General features: G+C 38.9%; 1 protein-coding gene across 4 annotated transcripts; it reads left to right on the forward strand.

The window, feature by feature from the left end:
- The first annotated feature begins 4,434 nt into the window (after positions 1–4,434).
- On the forward strand, positions 4,435–18,513 carry FETUB (fetuin B). Of its 4 annotated transcripts, XM_044255127.1 has the most exons (8): positions 4,435–4,656; positions 4,798–4,800; positions 4,992–5,099; positions 6,888–6,975; positions 9,151–9,314; positions 10,048–10,149; positions 17,197–17,280; positions 18,130–18,513. In XM_044255127.1, exons 1-8 carry the CDS (start codon positions 4,435–4,437, stop codon positions 18,511–18,513), a joined length of 1,155 nt encoding a protein of 384 aa, XP_044111062.1. The 4 variants fall into 4 exon arrangements, with proteins under 4 accessions (XP_044111062.1, XP_044111064.1, XP_044111065.1 ...); XM_044255128.1 differs by lacking the exon at positions 4,798–4,800 and having other exon boundaries at positions 4,522–4,656; XM_044255129.1 differs by lacking the exons at positions 4,798–4,800; positions 4,992–5,099.
- Positions 18,514–19,763: the final 1,250 nt, after the last annotated feature.

Genomic DNA, 19,763 nt, shown 5'->3' on the forward strand with positions numbered 1-19,763 from the left:
GCCACAACATCTGAAGCCTTCTGTCATGCAAATGGCAGAAGTGGAACTTGAACCCAGGTCTGTCTGCCTCCAAAGTCTGGCCTCTTCCCTGTGGCATCTCCCAGGGCTCTGGTACTCCACAGTCTAGAAGGAGGCTGGACCCATGTTGTTGGAAATGGAGCTGAAACCCAGATCCCATGGAAATGGAATGAGGTTGGGTAAAGAGAAAGGCAGGAAGGTCTTCCTGCAGCTGGAAGGGTTCTAGGTGATCACATGGCCCCAAACCCAGTTTCACAGATGGGGACACCAGGCCTCAGAAGGCTGTGCCCCTCCCTCTTGGTCACACAGCTAAGGGCTGAACTAGGACATCTGGGTCAGAATCTGCCTTACTCTCTCGTCAGTGCGTCATGGGATTTTAATCTGGTTTTTGGAGCCCTGCCTTTCATTCCGGTTGCAGTAATGGCCTTCAGCTGTGTACATCTGATGCATTTCTTCACGCCTCGGACAACCTCTGCCTGTTCTGTATCCTCTGCCCTTCTTGACCTCTTTCCACACAGGGCTCAGGCCGCATGAATGTTTCTGCACTCGCTGGCTGGAAATCTTTGTTTGACCCCAGAACTTGAGTATCTGGTTTCCATGCCCATTTTCTGACTTCTGTACCCATTTTCCTAGTGTTAATGCCGAATGCCCAGCTCTAAGGAACTGGGATCTTTAGATTTGGGTCTGTACATCAAGCCTCTAAAACTGTTTACTCGCTTGCAGGAATCAGCAAGGGGCTATATTTTATTAATCCAATTAGTCCAATTAACTCCTGATTCCAGAGAGCCTCCCATGTTAGCTATAGGTTTTTCATATATGGTCTTTGTTATATTGAGGTATGTTCTCTTTAAACCTACTTTGTTGAGGGTTTTTTTTTTTTTTTCATCATGAATGGATGTTGTACTTGGCCAAATGCTTTTTCTGCATCTATCAAAATGATCATATGGTTCTTATCCCTTCTCTTATTGATGTGATGTATCACATCGATAAGGGAATACCAAACCACCCCTGCATCCCAGAAATAAACTCCACTTGATTGTGGTGAATGATTTTTTTGTTTTTAATGTTGAATTCAGTTTGCTAGCATTTTCTTGAGTATTTTTGCATTGACTACCATCAGGTATATTGGCCTGTGGTCTTTTTTTTTCTTTTATTTCTTTTCTTCTTTTTTCTATTCTTTTCTTTCTTTCTTTTCCTTTCTTTTTTGTTTTTGTTTTTGGTGTCTTTATCTAGTTTCAGTATTGGGGTAATGTTGGCCTCATAGAATAAATTTGGAAGTTTTCCTCCCTTTTCTATTTTTTGGAATAGTTTGGGAAGAATACATATTAACTCCTTTTAAATGTTAGAATGTGCCTGTGAGGCCATCTGGTCCTGGCCTTCTGTTTGTTGAGAATTTTTTGTTTACTGATTCAATTTCTTTGTTAGTAATTTGTCTATTTTCTATTTCTTCTGATGTCAGTTTTGGTAGTTTATGTGTTTCTAGGAATTTATCCTTTTCTTCCAGGTTGTCCAATATGTTGGCATACAGTTTTTCATAATATTCTCTTATAATTGTTTGCATTTCTATGGTGTTTGTTGTTATTTTCTCACTCTCATTTGTGACTTTATTTTTTAGGTCCCTTCTTTTTTCTTTTTGATAAGCCTGGTTAGGGGGTTATCAATTTTATTAATTTTTTCAAAGAACCAGTTTCTGGTTTCATTGATCAGTTCTATTGTTTTTTTAGTTTCTATATCACAAATTTCTGCTCTAATCTCTATTATTTCCTTCCTTCTGATGGGTTTAGGTTCCATTTGTTGTTCTTTTTTAACTCTTTTAGGTGTAAGGTTAGGTTGTTTAGGTTGTTTATTTGATATTTTTCTTGCTTCTTGAGGTAGGCCTGTATTCCTATGAACTTTCCTCTTAGGACCACATTTGCTGCATCCCAGAGGTTTTGGCCATTGTGTTTTCATTTTTATTTGTTTCCATGTAACTTTATATTTCTTGTTTGATTTCTTGGATGAACTGTTCATTTTTTAGTAGCATGCTGTTGAGCCTCTATGTATTTGTGGTCTTTCCAGATTTTTTCTTGTTGATTTCTAGTTTCATAGCTTTGTGGTCAGAAAATATGCATGGTATAATTTCGATCTTCTTGAATTCATTGGGATTTGTTTTGTGCACTAATGATCTATTCTGGAGAACATCCCATGTGCACTTTAAAAGAATGTGTATTGTGCTGTTTTAGGCTAGAATATTCTGAATATATCCATCTGACCCAGTGTGTCATTCAAAATGATTGTTTCTTTGTTGATTTTTCTGTTTAGATGATATGTCCATTGATGTAAGTAGGCTGTTAGGATCCTCTACTATTATTGCACTATTATTGGTTAGTTCCTTTCTGTTTGTTATTAACTGTTTTACGATTTGGGGTGTTCCTATGTTGGATGCATAAATATTTACAGTTGTTGGATTGTCCCCTTTATTATTATATAGTGTTCTTTTTGTCTCTTGTTAGTCTTTGTTTTAAAGTCTATTTTGTCTGATATAAGTATTCTCCAGCTTTCTTTCCACAGGCATCTATTTGCATAATGAATGTTTCTCCATCCCTTCAACCTGCACATGTCTTTAGGTCTAAAATGAGTCTCTTTCAGGCTCATAGATGGGTCTTGTTTTTTTGTTTTTTTTTATCCTCTCTGTCACCCCATTTCTTTTGATTGGAGTGTTTAGTACATTTACATTCAAAATTATTGATAGGGACACCTGGGAGGTTTAGTCAGTTAAGCTTCTGTCTTCAGCTCTGGCCATGATCCCATGGCTCAAGTCCTGCATTGGGCTCCCTGCAACAGCAGAGAGTCTGCTTCTCCCTCTGCCTGCTGGTTCCCCTGCTCTCTCTCTCTCTCTGACAAATAAATAAAGTCTTTTAAGAAAACCAAAAAACAAAATTATTATTGATAGATATATATTCGTTGCCATTTTATTACTTGTTTTCTGGTTGTTTCTGAAGATTTTCTCTGATTCTTGTCTTTCTCGCATGTCTTGCTTATTTTCTTTAGTGATATTTTGGGATTTCATTCTCTTTATTCTTTGCATGTTTATTAGTGGTTTTAGATATACAGTTACCATTAAGTTGTATATAACTCTTCTTCAAATAGCAGTGTTTATTAAGTTGATGGTTGTTCAAGTTTGAACCCCTTCTTTTCTCCTCTCCTCCCCACATTTTAGGTATATGTTATTATAGTTTATATCCTTTTTTTCCCCCAAAGGTTTTATTTATTTGAGAGAGATAGCATCAACAGGGGGGAGGGTTAGAGGGAGAGGGAGAAGCAGACTCCCTACTGAACAGTGAGCCTGACACTGGGCTCAGTGCCAGGACCCTAGGATCATGACCTGTGCCAAAGGTAGACACTTAACTGACTGAGCCACTCAGGTACCCCTATATTTTATATTCTTTTTCTCATGTGAGTTTCTTGACTGATTTTTTTTTTTTACAGAAATACTCATTTCTACTATTTTTGTGTTTGCTACCTTTATGCTGCCATTTTTGGTCTCTCCTTCACTATCAAAGAGTCCCCTTTAATATTTCTTGCAGGGCTGGTTCAATGGGCATGAACTCCTTCAGTGTTTGAGAAACTCTTTATCTCTCCTATTCTGAATGATTAGTTATCTCTTCTTAAGAATAGTGTTTAATGAGTTTGCTTCCATACAGACCACAGAAAGAGAAGTAGACTTGGAGTATGGTGTAAGAACTTTTGATGAATCATTCACTTCTTTTTTCTTTAAATGAAGCCTTTGTTTTAAAAAATTCAAATAAGGCCAAGTAGACCACTTTCTAGCCCAAAGTGCATTAAGGATGTCACAGTTACTTTCTGTAGGGGATGTGAGGTTAGAGCCCTTTTCCTGATCTAATAAGAGGTAAACATGGGAAGTCAGGCAGGAAATCTGAACTCACTGAACACCACTGGGACCGCACCCCAGGTTCCATGCCCAGGATAACTATTAGTGTGGCCCAGTACATTGGCTGGTGGGCAGGTACCAGGAGAGAAGGAGAAAAGTGACAGCCCATGTATTCTGATTCAGGTAGGGCCCTGGACACAAACCAGAATCCATTCATGACCTCTTAGGAGCCTTGACCTGAGTGTTCATTATGGTTTCTTCGGAAAAGGTTAGGAAACAAATTTGTTTACATGACACGTGAATATGAGATTGCTCCAGGGCCCAAGGTTAGAAACGTTGGCAAATCCCATCCAAAGTACTGACTCAGGGAAATCCACATTTAGAATTCAAGGAGATAAAATGGGACATTGGGTCTCAAAACCTGGTTATAGGTTCACATTGCAATTACCAAACCGTGCAAATTGGCTTTATAGAGAGAGCGCTGCGAGCAGCCCAATCCCTGTAACTCTATAACCTGACTTACCCTGGGCCTTATTCCCTACAGAATGGGTCTGCTCCTACCCTTGGTGCTCTGCACTCTGGCTGCATGCTGCAGTGCTAGATCTGTACCCCCACGACCCCCCCCCTCAATTATGCTCTCCCGTGGCTGCAATGACTCAGATGTTCTGACAGTCGCAGGCTTTGCCCTTCAGGACATCAACAGGGACCGAAAAGATGGCTATGTGCTGAGCCTCAACCGAGTGAGGGATGTCCGCGAACACAGACAGGCAAGTGATGGTTCCCTATCGTGAGCAGGTGCTTCCACAAGCTGAGGAGGCCATGGGGGGAATGGGACCCCAGAGACATGTGTTGGAAGATGCTTTCCAAATTGGAAATCCTGCTAAGAACATTCCTCTCTTCTCCGCCAGGGTGTGCTATGCGCTCTTGTTCTTGGGCTAATAGTTATCCTACTCTGAAGCTTGTCTAGTGTCCCACAGGTTACCCATGATCTTCACAAACATCAAAGGCTTTGGTTCTGCCATAAAACAGAGACTTCTTGGTCAGTCTTCAGGGGTTTCTGCTTCATGTGGGATGCAGTGCATTTCTCAACCCCCTTTTACAGGTCCTGGGATCTGTGTTCTATCTCACACTGGACGTGTTAGAAACGGGCTGCCATGTACTCACCAGGAAGGCATGGAAGGACTGTGGGGTGAGGTACATTCATAGATCGGTAAGTGTCCAGGCATGCTGCAGAAGGTAGGTGTTCTCTGACCTGGGTGAAGATTGCTCAATGTGTCCATCTCTTGAATGTCCTTCATTATCAACTCTCAGGCAGAGCACTCATGTGTTTATTTCAATGCTGTAGATGGAACAGCTTAATCAAAGGAGTTTCTGAGCATCCCCCTGGGAGTTATGACCCCAGAATTGAAAAGTTGCCCCCAAATGGTTTCCTACCTTCAAGAACTTCCTATAGATTCCGAGCTAGTGTTTGGATTGTGAGAAAAAAGATTTGATAGGTAATGCTTTGGATACATATCTAAGGAAGACTATAGAAGTATTGGAGAGAGAGCTTCTTTCCTGGTTTTATTTTGCTTTGTTTCGGTGAACACTAATAAGAAACGTGAGGCTGGGAAAAGGGAAAGATTATAGTATGGGAGCTGCCAAAGGTGCAATGGAAGGATTTCCTGGAATCATAGAACCTAAAAGTCCTCAGAAGTCAACCTTTTAAAGGAGACTCATGAAGAAGCTTGAAAATAACATAGTTTTCTTTTGATTTTCAGTTATCCTGAGGTTATGTCCATTAATTGACATGAAACTTTATATCTGGAGTGCAGAACTGTGTTTAGAAGTAAACTATTTACTCAAGATTTCTAATCATTTAACCAAATCTGTCAAATTACACCTATCTGAAGTGGAGATGCAATGTGGGGGGCTGGGGGGTAGGAGAAGAATAAATGAAACAAGATGGGATCGGGAGGGAGACAAACCATAAGTGACTCTTAATCTCACAAAACAAACTGAGGGTTGCTGGGGGGAGGAGTGTTGGGAGAGGGGGTGGGGTTATGGACATTGGGGAGGGTATGTGCTATGGTCAGTGTTATGAAGTGTGTAAACCTGGCTATTCACAGACCTGTACCCCTGGGGATAAAAATACATTATATGTTTATTAAAAAATAAAAAATAAAAAAATAAAGATGAAAAAGAAAATTACACCTATCTGGTTTTAAAGAGCAAAAAGTGTTCTTACCCTGTTGTGAATTATATTTAAGGTGGCACTAGTGGCTCTAATATATACCCTAAAAATTGTATACTGATTCCAATATGATAGAAGTTTATTTCTCACTCATGTAAAGCTCAAAATAGAAATTCCTGATCAAGAGGGAGTTTTCTTTCAGAAGTACCTTGGAGACCCATGTTCCCTCCACATTGTAGATCTAGACCGCCACCTTCAACTGGTGGTTTCTATGACTGCATAGCTTCTCTGCATCAGATTATAGAAAAAGAAAGAGTATGGTAGATAAGTCACATGGGAAAAAACTTCATGGGCCACCTGAAAATGGTTACAGTCACTTCTGCTCACCTTCCTGTGGCTGCAGCTCAATTATACATAGTCACATTTACTCTGGAAGGAAGCTGGGAAATATAGACCGGCTGTGTCTCAGAAGCAGGTTGAATGATTTGTTGATTGGCTGGCGGTTTCTCACACCCCAAACTCCTAAAATTGACCTTAGTTTTTCATTATTTAAAAAGAAAATGTCCAGAGGAACTGGGGTGACACAGTCCATTAAGCGTCCAACTCTTGGTTTTGGTTCAGGTTAGTGGTCTCAGGGTCCTGAGATCCAGCCCCATGTTAGGCTCTGTGTTCAGTGTGGAGTCTGCTTGAAATTCTCTCTCCTTCTCCTTCTGCTTCTCTCAAACAAACAAATCTTCAAAAATAAAATGTCTAATCTAATTTTGGATATTTTTAAAAGTTCGGGTTTTTCTCCACCATCTCATAAAATGTGTGTGTTTTTTCCAGGTTTATGGTCAGTGCAAAGCAATATATTATGTTAACAGGCCAGAAAGGATTCTCTACTTATCTGCTTATAACTGTACTCTTCGACCAGGTAAGAGAGCACTCTAATTTAACTCATTTTAATAAAATATGGAAAAGAGCATTAAATAGAGCTATGCCTAGAGAATACAGGGTTCTCCCATCCTTACTTCCTATTCATACAAAGGCCATGTTCTTATATCCACTTTTTGCTTCTCCTGTGAAGTTCATCTTGTACCACTCCTCTTCCCACAAAGAATCTTCTTAAATACACTGCTTAAATCTTTTATTATAGACAGTTGCATTAAATCCTACATTTTCAGTCTGATGTAAATGGCTTAATCTCTGCTCTGGTCCCCAGGCTCCCTTTCTAGCTCTTCTGAGGTTATTTCCTTGACTACACCAATTTTGCACTTCTGAAACTGAATGGGTGCTTCACTATTTTCCAAACACACATTGCACTTTCCAGTCTCCGTATGTACTGTTTGCTTCCTCCTCCAATGAGGATGCCCTCACCTGACACCCTCTGCCCTTAGAACTTACATTGTTTGAGGGCCCCTGCCAATGCTGCTTCTTCCACCATGTTCTCTGCTCCAAAAAGGAAAAGTGCTCACCTGTTATCATTCCTATACAATGTTAGACTAACCACTCCTCATGGAACAGAGTGGACTGCCTTGACTTGGGTCTCCTATCTTCTTCCATCAAGCTGAGCATGTCTTCCTTCTTCGTGCCTGCCAAAGCTCTCCCTCCATTCGTATCAAGTGTACGGAGTCCATAGTATTGTTGAATAAATGAACTAAGAATGAGGCTGAACCTAATGACATTTCAAATATGCACGTGCATTTGTTCTGGATCCTTCTTTGGAAAAAAAGCATCCAAGTCCTGGGCAAATAGGATGTGGTTACTTGGCAGACTATTGTGTGAATATGACTTTCCTGGTGGATCTTTGTTCAAGTGCAGATTGTGATTCTAGAGGTGTGGGGTGTGGCCTGAGAGTCTGCATTTCTAATAAGTTTCAGGAGATAACAATGTTGCTGGTTTTTTTGGGAGATAAAGCAACAGATCAAATATTTTATTGGCCATGTTTTAAGCTTCCTGGTTGCCAAGAGGAGTTTTATATAAATAAACCAGAGTAGAACCAACAAGACAGACTGGGATTTATTTATTTATTTATTTATTTATTTATTTTTAAAGATTATTTATTTATTTATTTGACAGAGAGAGATCACAAGTAGGCAGAGAGGCAGGCAGAGAGAGAGAGAGGAGGAAGCAGGCTCCCTGCTGAGCAGAGAGCCCGATGCGGGACTCGATCCCAGGACCCTGAGATCATGACCTGAGCCGAAGGCAGCGGCTTAACCCACTGAGCCACCCAGGTGCCCCAGACTGGGATTTAAATGAAAGTCATAGGTGCTAGAGGTATGGGAGATTAGGAAGTGACCCATGGGGATGATGGTGCCCGGAGTGCCAAGCTATGGAAACTGCCTCCCAGGATGCCCAAATACATGCAAATCAGCATGCAATTGATCAAAACAAAGTGTTTGAGCTACAGAAATAACTTCCAGAAAAGTTCCCTGGCCTGACTTCCATGAGAGTTTTGCCACCTCCAGCTCTTTCCAGTCAGAAATGCTCGCTACACCTTTAGCAGGATTATTCTATCCAGTCACACAGTGATTTGACCAATGTGTGTTTTCTGGCTCGCTTGTATTTTCTACAACTTCCTCTAACTGGGGAGGGTGTGCTTACCTTCTATGTGTCACTCAACATCACTTGCTAAGCACTTACAATGCATGAGATGTTATGTTAAGTGCTGGGGACTAAGACATGACACTCATGAAATCCCAACATTTTTAGACACTCAGTCTGCCTGACAGAGGCAGTGATGGTGGAAGATATCTTCACTGAGCTAACTGGGGGCAAGTTTTTGTATCAATATAACACACATGCATTTCTGAACACAATTCTTCAGGTAAATACCTTTGTGTGAGGCAAAAAAAATCTTGCTTTGATTTTTTTTTTTTTAATTATGAAAGTAGTACACAGTCATTGTAGGAAACTCTCTGCTGACTGCTTTCTTTCTAGACAATGCCTTTTCCACTCCCTCCTTGCCGAAATGATTTCTTTCTTTCTTTTCTTTTTTCTTCTTCTTCTTCTTCTTTTTTTAATCTCTGCCTCTGTTGTAGTCATGATTTATGGGATTAAAAATCATTAAGGAGTTTCATTTTAAAACTTCTCTCTTTGGCATCAACAGTTTCTCGAAGAGGAATTCACACAATGTGCCCTGACTGCCCCTTCCCCACCAACTTGTCAGATCCTGAGTATCTGGAAGCTGCCCTTGAGTCTCTTGCAAAATACAACAGTGAGAACCCCTCAAAGAAGTATTCTCTTGTCCAAGTCACCCAGGCTTCTAGACAGGTGAGGTTGAAGTGTCATTACACCAACAATGTCTCTCCTGTTACTCTCAGTTCCTAAGCTGAGGTGAATATCAAGGCACTCCTTTTAATTTGACCTGAAAAGCCTTTTCTTTATTCCCTCCTTGGGTGGACCTGATATCCATTCAGTCACGTTTCCATGTCTGAGTTATGCCATGGGATTTCCACCAGAGTTGTGGGACTCTGTTTTCCTTCATTGGCCTTAAGGTGAGAAGGGAAATAGACTCATGGTCTCCTTGGTTATTCTACTTTGGTTTACTATTTGCTGCTACACTTATATTTAACTGATGGTGGACCATTTAGCAAGTCAATTTCTGCTTCATCTTAAAGCCTGGAATGGATTATGAGTTTTACAGATTAGGGAAAGTGGAGGCTCGTTTGCATTTGGATGATGTTAAATCTATTATATAGAGAAAATCTAATCTAAAAACAAATCTACAGGAGGAAAAATCTGCTCAACCAAGGAAGGTTTTTAGAGCCCTTTCAAATCCTTAAGAAGGGAAGAAAAGCATAGTGATTATGATTTTTTAAATGACAGAATCACAATACATGCTTTGATCTTGGTGGGGAGTACAGGGACAGCAACAGACCTGGGCTGACAATGACTTTGACTGAGGATGTTTGGTTCTCCTAAATAAAATGCTGCCAAACCTGAATCATTTCTCCACATGGTAAGATTTGATTTTTTTTCTTTCTCATCTCTTGTCTCATACCAGTGGGTGGTTGGCCCTGCCTACTTTGTGGAATACTTAATCAAAGAGTCACCATGTACCAAATCCCAGGCCAGCAACTGTGCACTTCAGCCCCTTGACTCTGAGGTAAGTATTCCTGAATGTCTTTATAATTTAGGATTTGTGTTCACAAGTCACCTATATGTACTTTCTGAGCATAAATTATTACATGAGGTATTGTAATGCACGAGATGCATTGTTCCCCTTAAGGAACAATGGACTAAGTAGAGATTGTGCAGGTTCAGGTACAAAAATAAGGATTTTATTTTATCATAATTGCAATTTTCACCAGCAATATGATGACTTTGCAAAAAAAAAAATGATCATAGACACTGTAAAACATAGGCAGATCTTCTCAGTGGTTTGTGATGGTCCTGCTTCTATCTGAACAAATCCCGTTACATTTGGAATACACCATGGTATTCTGATCCTCGGACCGCTCTTATGAAGGACAAAGAAGTCAAACAGGCCTTCTTTCAAAGAATGTGTCCATGATGGGCAGGGAACCTTAAAACCATCGAAAACACACTTGGTGGGAAATACTGATTGACACAGTGTATTGTGTAGCACAATCAGGCAAAATGAGTCAAAAGACTTTTTTCTTCTTAGTTATACTAACAGCTTTATTAAGATAATTCACACATCATAAAATTCACCCTTTAAGATATACAATCCAGGGGCACCTGGGTGGATCAGTGGGTTAAGCCTCTGCCTTCGGCTCAGGTCATAATCCCGGGTCCTGGGACTGAGCCCCACATCGGGCTCTCTGCTCCACGGGGAGCCTGCTTCCTCCTCTCTCTCTGCCTGCCTCTCTGCCTACTTGTGATGTCTGTCAAATAAATAAATAAAATCTTTAAAAAAATAAAAAAGATATACAGTCCAGTGGGTTTTTTAGTATATTCACAGAGCTGTGCACCATCACTACTATCTAACTTTTGAATATCTTCGTCAGCCCAAAAAGAAACCCCTTACCTATTAGCAGTTGTTCCCCTTACCCCTCACCCAAGTCCCTGGAGCCCGCTAGTCTACTCGTCGTCTCGATGACTTTGTCTTCTTCCAGACATTTCATGTAACAGAATCATGGTGTGTAGGTCCTTTTGTGTCTGCCTTTTTTCACTTAACATAATGTTTTCAAAATTTATCTGTGTTGTAGCATGTATTGGTACCTCATTCCTTTCTATGGCCAAATAATAGTTCATTTGCATGGATGCACCAAGTACTGCTTTTCATCCTATAGTCAATGGCTGTTTGGGTTGCTTCCCTGTTGGAGCTGTGATAAATGATAGTGCAAGGTGCATTTGTATACAAGTTTTTATGCCTATTGTGTTTTCGTTTCTCCTGGGTGTATGGTCTGAAGTGGGATTGCTGAGTCATACTTCAAGTTTAACATTTTGATGAACTGCCAAACTGTTTTCCAAAGTGACTGCACCAGTTTTATGATCCTATCTGCCATGTATGTGGGTTTTAATTTCTCCACATTTTTGTTCACACTTCTTATCATAATTATCTGTCTTTTTTTTATTTTAGCTATCTTATTGAGTATGGAGTGTCATCTCATTTTGGTTGTTACTTGCATTTTCTTCATGGCTAATGATGTTAAACATCTTTAATGTACTTATTGGCCATTATCGTATATATATTCTTTGGAGAAATGTCTATTCAAATCCTTTGCCCATTTTAAAATCGGATTAGTCATTTTCTTATTGTTGAGTTATAGGAGCTCTTTACATATTCTAGATAACAATCCCTTAATCACATATATGATTATAAAGATTTTCTCTCATTCTCTGGGTTGTCTATTCCATTTTCTTAATGATGTTCTTTGAAGTATAAAAGGTTTTTTAATTTGCATGAAGTCCCTCTTACTTATTTGTGTCATCACTGAATGTGTGCTTGGAGTCATCTCTAAGAAATCATTGCCTAATCCCAAATCACTAAGACTTACTCCTATGTATTCTTTGAAGAGTTTTCTAGCTTTAACTCTTAGGTTTAAGTTTGTGACCTGTAGTAAGTTAATTTTTTTTTAATATTGTGTGAGGTAGGAAGTTCAACTTCATTCTTCTGCTTCTGGATGTCCATTTGTCCTAGAATTATTTGTTGAAAAAAAAAACAATCATTTTTTCCCACTTAAGTGTCTTGGAATACTTCTTGAAGATAACTTGGCTATAAATGTCAAGATTTATTTCTGCACTCTCAATTTTATTCCATGGATCTATATAGCTATCCCTATGCCACTATTTCACTATCATGAATACTATAGCTTTGTAGTAAATTTTGAAATTGGGAAGTGTAAGTGCTCCTATTTTGTTCTCTTTATTCAAGATTATTTGGGTATTCTGGATCCATTGCATTTTCATAATAATTTTCTATTTTTAAAAAAGAAGTTAGAAATGTGATAAGAATTGCACTGAATCTGTAGGCCAATGTGGGACATACTGTCATATTAACAATAGTAAGTCTTTCAGTCCATGAATATGGATTTTTTCCTTTTGTTTAAGACTCAATTTCCTTCAACAATGTTTTATAATTTTCAATGTTCAATACTCACTTACTTGTATATCTAAATATTTTATTCTCTTTGATGCTAAAATAATGTATTTGTTTCCTTTATTTTATTTTTGAATTGTTTCCTATAAGTGTATAGGAATACAATTGATTTTTACATACTGATCTTGTATCCTGGAACCTTGCTGGACTCATTTACTAGTTCTAAATGTTTTCTAGTAGGTTTCTTGGGATTTTCTACATACAAGGTCATGTCATCTGCAATTAGAGATAGCTTTACTTCTTTCTTTCCAATCTGCATGCCTTTTAATTCTTTTTCTTGCCTAATTTCCCTGGCTAGACCTTCCAGTATAATATTGAACAGAGGTGGGAAGAGTAGACATCCTTATTGTATTCCTGGGGAAAACACTGAGTATTTCATCATTAATATGATGTTAACTATAACTTTTTCATGGATGCCCTCTTTTAAGTTCAAAAAGTTCTATTCTTATTTTCTGAAAAATTTTTTAATTAAAAAATAGTATTAGAGTTTATCAAATGCTTTTTCTGAATTAAGGAGGTAGCCATGGTTTTCTTTTCCTTTAATCTGTCATTACTGTATTAACAATGATTGACTCTTGTATGTTAAAACAAGCTTGCACTTTGGGAATGAATCTCAGTTGATCATGGTATATAATCCTTTTTACATGTTGCTGAATTCAATTTGCCAGTATTTTTTTATAAGGTTTTCCATTTTCATGTTCATAAGAGATATTAATCTATAGTTTTCTTATATTTTCTCTGCCTAATTTCCATATGAGTTTAATATTGGCCTCACAGAATGAGTTGGGAAAATTTCCCTCCTCTTCTGTTTTATTTTGGAAGAGTTTAAGATTGGTGTTTATTTTTCTTTAAATGTTTTGTAGAATTCAACAGTGGGCCTGAACTTGTCTTTACAAGAAGTTTGGGGTTTTTAGAAAGGAATTATTATTAATAATTTGATTTCTTCACTTGTTATAGTTCTATTTAGATTTTCTGTTTCCTTAAGTTTTGGTAGTTCCTGTCTTACTAGGAATTTGTTCATTTCATCGAAGTTACTTAATTTCTTAGCATCCAAGAAGATGTTCATAGTATTCCCTTCTTATTTCTGAAAGGTTAAAATTTAATTCCAATTTTAATATATGAGACATTTTTTTCGTGGTCAGTCCAGCTAAAGTTTTGTGAATTTTGTTGATCTTTTCAAATAATCAACTTTCAGTTTCATTTTCTGTTTTTGTAATCATCTAGTTAATTTTTTCCTCTCTGCTCTTTATTATGGCCTTCTTTTTGTTTGCTTTGGGATGAGTTTGTTTTTGTTTTTGTTTTGTTTTGTTTTTCTGCTTTTTCTGTTTCTTAAGGTAGAAGGTTACATAAATGATTTGTTATTGGTTTTTTTTTCTTAACAATAGCAATTACATCTACAGATTTCCTTCTCAGCAATGCTTTAGCTGAATCTCATAAGTTGTGTATATTTTGTTTTGGTTTCTATTCATCTCAAAGTATTCTCTAATTTTCTTTGTGATTATTTCATTGACCAATTGGTTATGTAGGAGTATGTCATCTAATATTTGCAAAATTCCCCAATATTTTGTTATCCATCTCCAATCTCATTCCATTGGAGAACATGCGCCATATGATCTCAATTCTTTTAAATTAATTGGTTTGTTTTAAAATTTAGCATAAGGTATATCCTGGAAAATGGTCCATGTGCACTTGAGAAGGGTGTATATTGTACTGTTGTTAGGTGAGCATTCTGTAATGATTGGTTTGTAGTGTTGTTTAAGTCTTCTCTTTCCTTGTTGATGTCCTGCATAGTTGTTCTATCCTTTACTGAAAGTGAGATTTCCAACTATTACTGTTGACTTGTCTTTATCTTCTTTGAATTCTGTCAGTTTGGTTTATGTTCTTTGGGGCTCTGTTTTTAGGTACATATATATTTTTAGTTATTGTGTCTTCTTAATAAGGTGGACTTTTATCATTATAAAGTGTTTTTCTTTGTCTCTACCAACAATTTTTATCTTCAAGTCAATTTTGTCTGACATTTGTATAGCCGTTCCATCTCTCTTTTTGTTATTGTTTGCATTTATATTTTTTCCATTTTTTACTTTCAACCTACATGTGTCTTTGCATCTAAAATGTGTGTCTCGGGGCACCTGGGTGGCTCAGTGGGTTAAAGCCTCTGCCTTCAGCTCAGGTCATGATCCCAGGGTCCTGGGATCGAGCCCCTTATCAGGCTCTCTACTAGGTGGGGAGCCTGCTTCCTCCTCTCTTTCTCTGTGCCTGCCTCTCTGCCTGCCTCTCTGCCTACTTGTGATCACTCTCTCTGTCAAATAAATAAAATAAAATAAAAAAATCTTTAAAATGTGTGTCTCAAAAGACTTGTATAATTATTCAAGTGAATTTTCTCAAGGAATAATTGGGAAAACATTTTCACCTATTCTGTAGGATCTCTTCTTCTCACTTGTCAATAACATCTTGGGCAGATCCCATAGCGCTCTGGTCATTATCAATAATAAGGACAATTTCACTTAGATAATTAGTTCACTTACAGGTCTGAAAAAAAATCTGTTCAGTCAATTCTGAATCAAAACTTCTATCTTATATCCAAGGCAGAGCTTTTCTCTTTTTTCATAGCTTCATCCTGACTCAGAGCTTAGGACCTGCTTTGTGAAAGGGAGTCAAGGTCTATTCTTTCACTCTTTCTTCCTTCTCTGTCATCTTTTGCTTAATTCTTGCTCTTCCAAGTTCCAAGAAGAATGAAAGAGAAGAGAGAAGAGCCCAAAGTCTTTTTTATATAACTGCGGTTTTGGTTTTCTCTTGGTCTACACTGGCCCTCCATAAGCCAGGTTCCAGTGCTGGTTCTCTCAAGTGGTACAGGTTTGGTTTCATCCAGAGGTTCTTTCCTGGCAGGATGATGTATTCTCTAGCTGACTTCTTGGAACCACTCCTTCTCAGGTTCAGCCTCCACAGATTTTTACTATCGCTTTAGTGTGATAGTAAACAAGTGATTTACTCTCACCTATTATTATCCCTTCTCTGGAAGATTGTCCCGTGGGAAGGTACTTTCAAAAAAGCCCTACCTATGGCATTTGCTTGTCTCAAGGAATTCACACATTTTTACTATTCCAAACAGTGGAGATAGTGTTCCCTTTCCCACCCTTTTTCCTTACCCTACCATAGTAGGCTGCTTTAGCCAAGATCCTGCCTTCAGAATGTTCTGAGAGAGAAGCAGATACCAATCTTCATAGCCCATATGTCCCAAAACTCTAGGGTTCCCATGTTAAGCATGTCTACAAACTCCCTTTTTGTGGTTTTCTCTAGATTCAGCATGAATTAAAGTAGCTCAGCAAATTCTAGTCAGAGTGGGAGTAGCTAGGCTCTAGTTGGTACAGGTAACTGCAGTTTCTCCAGAAGCTTCTCTTAGTGTCCCCAATATGATTTGGTGAAGAATTGGAGAAGGAAGAGGCTGAAGCACCATTCTCTAAGGACTTTCTATACTCATGGATTTTCCCATCATAAGGAACTTCCAATCTTCTCTTTACAGAGTCTTCACATGGGTGATAGGATATTCAGGCAATCCATTTAGATACATTTTTGTATATTCCATGTGAATATTCTTTCTTAAGAGTTCTTTAGAAATTGAGGCAACATTTTATTATAATATTCTATTTGACCTTAAATATATGTGTGCTCTAAGTCTCTAAAATTCCTCTTCTAGGAATTTACCCTAAGAAGTAACTAAGAACTTGTTAAATAATCAGAAGAATATTAGTTAATGATTATAAAAGAGATCACAGAACACTATTTAATGCCATTAAAGGATTTTCACAATATACTACTAAGTGATGAGAAGCAGTTATAAAATACGTAATGTAATCCCATTTATCTAGAATAAAAATATATATGCATAGGAAAAAAGGTTAGAAAAAAAGAAATAGTTACCTTTCATGCAATTATGGGTCTTTTTAACTTTTTGTTTATCCATATTCTAAATAACTATTTATTATATTTGTATAAAGAAAACAAAATTATTTTATTTCTAAATAAGGAGAAGTTGAAGGAGCTTAGAGGAATTTTGTCTGAGAAGAGAAGGCTCTGGGTGGAACGTACATAAAAGGCCACTACTATGTGCAAAATGAGAGCAGGTGTTCAAAATGACCCAAGGGTAGAAGTAAGACCAAGACATAGATGTTCTATAGACACAGATTTCTGCTCAATACAAAGACTTTTCTAATGGCTTGTTCCTCAAGAAATCCTGAGTTTAGGGACCCCTGGGTGGCTGAGTCGGTTAAGCATCCAACTCTTGATCTCAGCTGAGGTCTGGATCTCATGGTCATGAGTTCAAGCCTGGCACTGGGCTCAGCAATGGGCATGGAGCCTACTTTAAAAAGTACATCCTGAGTTCCACATAACTGGAGGAAATTTAGCTTTGTTTGGGTGATTGGCAAAAATGATGTAGAGAGAATTGGCTCAGGGCCTGCCCATAACATTGTAGGCACATAAAAATGTTGACTTACTGTGGGTCTACACAAGCAGAAAACAAGTTGATTTCCATTTCTAATCACTAATAATCATAATACTCACAGAATGTTGTATTTTCTCTGTCTGTAGCCTGTTGGTCTTTGCACAGGTTCCATGACTCAAACACCAATGGAAAAGTTTGTCTCCGTGTCTTGTAACTTCTTTGAACAACAGGTATTTTTCAATCTAATTGTTTGTCTTCTTATTGAACAAGAGAGCAGATAATCGAAATCCTAACTGTACTCTCCTTTTGATTTCCTAAAATCCATGATCACTACTTTATTCAGGCTGCCCCAAGGTCACACCCACAGGGTGACTGGATAAACACCAGTCAAATTTTTTTTTTTCCAGTCACAATGTGGTCCTACTGAATAAATAAGACTCCTTCAGAAATAGAGATATCCTAGCTCAGATGGCTGAGGCCTCTGAAACATTAAATCCAGTGTCCCAAAGACCCTCACCCTTTCCCAAAGTATTTGCCGAGTGTTCACTACGGGGCAGCCAGCTATCATTGAAAGGGTGATTGAGACAGGCCACCTTGTCCCAGTCCTGCTCCGCCACCTATGAAATGTGTGTGACTCTGGACAACTTCTTACCTTTCTGAATCTTGGTTGTCTTGTCTGTAGAATGGGGTTGCAACAATCACCATGTGATTGTAGGAATCACATGTGGGAAGCAATGAGAGAACTAGAGGAAGGGCCCTGTGTGGCACATGGCATTGAATAAACCATAAGTAAAGGGACTGTGGCTGCACTACTGGGATGGGGTGACAGCACCCCAGGGTACTTGGAAGAAGCCATTCAACCCCTCCAAACAATTGTTCAGCTCGGTCTCACATACTCTGTTGTCTGCTTTTGCTTCTTTTAACCGTTTAACCATTTAAGCAGAGTTAAATCATCCCTCTAGCTGGTCTTCCTTTGAGACATTCCATCAGAAAGTCCCAGAACAGGCTTAGCTTGGTACTAGCCATGGTAGGAGTTTTTCCTGGAAATGTTCCCTTATTTGAAAATGTTCTTATTTCAGGGCCCTGCCTCTGGAGGGGAAGTCAATGCTGCTAACCAGGGACCTGCACATCTCCCTGGGGTGGAAGAGTCTCAGCAGAAAGTCGTAGCTCCTACTCCCGGCTTGCCCCCCAAAGCTGTGCCTAAAGGATCTGTCCAACACCTCCCCGACTTGGATGATGAGAAGAACCCCGAGGATGCTGAGGAAAACTACCATGCTGAGCCCTGCCCTGTGAAGCTGGATCTTACCACAAATCCTCAGGGAGAAACATTGGATGTGTCCTTCCTTTTCATTGGGCCTGCAGAGCAGAAGCTTCTTGTCCTGCCTTTCCCCGAGGATGAACGACACTCTGCTGAGTGCCCAGGACCAGCCCAGCAGAATAACCCTCTTATTCTTCCACCATGAGAACCACGTAGAGAATTCCATGGGGGGTATAGTGCCCTGCAGGAGAAGAGAGGTGCTGGGGAAGGGAGACAGAGAGGCAGTTCAAACGTAGAGAGTGACTAATAAAGTACAAATCTGACTCTCTTGGTCTCATCATGTTCTCTGGAAGTATAAGACTACACTGTGTACTTGTATGTGAGGCTTCATCTCTTCTGAACCATCCAGGGTCTCATACCATGGACAGACTCTCTCCGCCTCCCCTGTCTTCAGCCTCTCCCTCTGTAATCTTACTGACTTTCAGCTAAGTCTCTGCTATAGGGTCTGCCATACTTAGAAATGCCCTCTTCTTTCTGGGTAGGAGCACACTGTGATTCTTTTGATCAAAAGGAGATGAAAATTGAAGAATACCAAGAGACTGGGATTCATCAGGGTGTCATACTTTATTCCATAATTACTTCAACGCCATAATTACTTCAACGCCAAGTATCAGTCAGACACTGTCTGCACAACCTTCAACCCGAGGGTGGAATTTTGTGGCTTTTTTTCTGATCTGTCCAAGTAATCTCTGAGTCCCAGAACTTGATAAACTCACCTATCAATTGGAGTAGTTGAAAGAGACAGTTGCCTGTGGTCTGTGGTTGAGCCTGGGGAGAACCCAACATTGCTTCAAGTTGGGGAGCTTTCTGGCTCCTAGAATAGTTTTACTCAGAGTAGATGTTCAGGACCCGATAACATTCATTCCCAGTTTTATCACTTACAAAATAATAAATATGTATATACTATATATTGTACACATGTATATGTGTGTATATATATATATATATATACTTACACAAATATATGCATATACATACACATATCTTTTGAAATTTGACAAGTATTATGGGTTGCATTGTTTTCCCAAAATTCATATACTGAAGTTATAACCCCCCCAGTACCTCAGAATGTGGTTGTATTTGTATATAGGTCTTTAAAAAGGTAATAAACCTAGAATGAAATCATTAGTGTGGGCCCTAATACAACATGGGCCCAGATGAGCCCAGGAACACAGATGAGCACAGAAGCAAGACCATACAAGGACACAGAAGGTGGCCAAGGAGAGAGGCCTCAAAAGAAAGTAACCTGCTGACAACTTGACTTTGCACTTCTTTCTAGTCTCCAAGATTGTGAGGAAATTAATTGCTGTCATTTCATCCACTCAATTTCTAATACTTTCTTATGGCAGCCCTAGCAAGCTAGTACAACAGGGAATTTGCAAGTGTAACTACTGT

Source organism: Neovison vison, chromosome 6, assembly GCF_020171115.1.
Source record: "Neovison vison isolate M4711 chromosome 6, ASM_NN_V1, whole genome shotgun sequence".
In the NCBI taxonomy this organism is placed as follows: Eukaryota; Metazoa; Chordata; class Mammalia; order Carnivora; family Mustelidae; genus Neogale; species Neogale vison.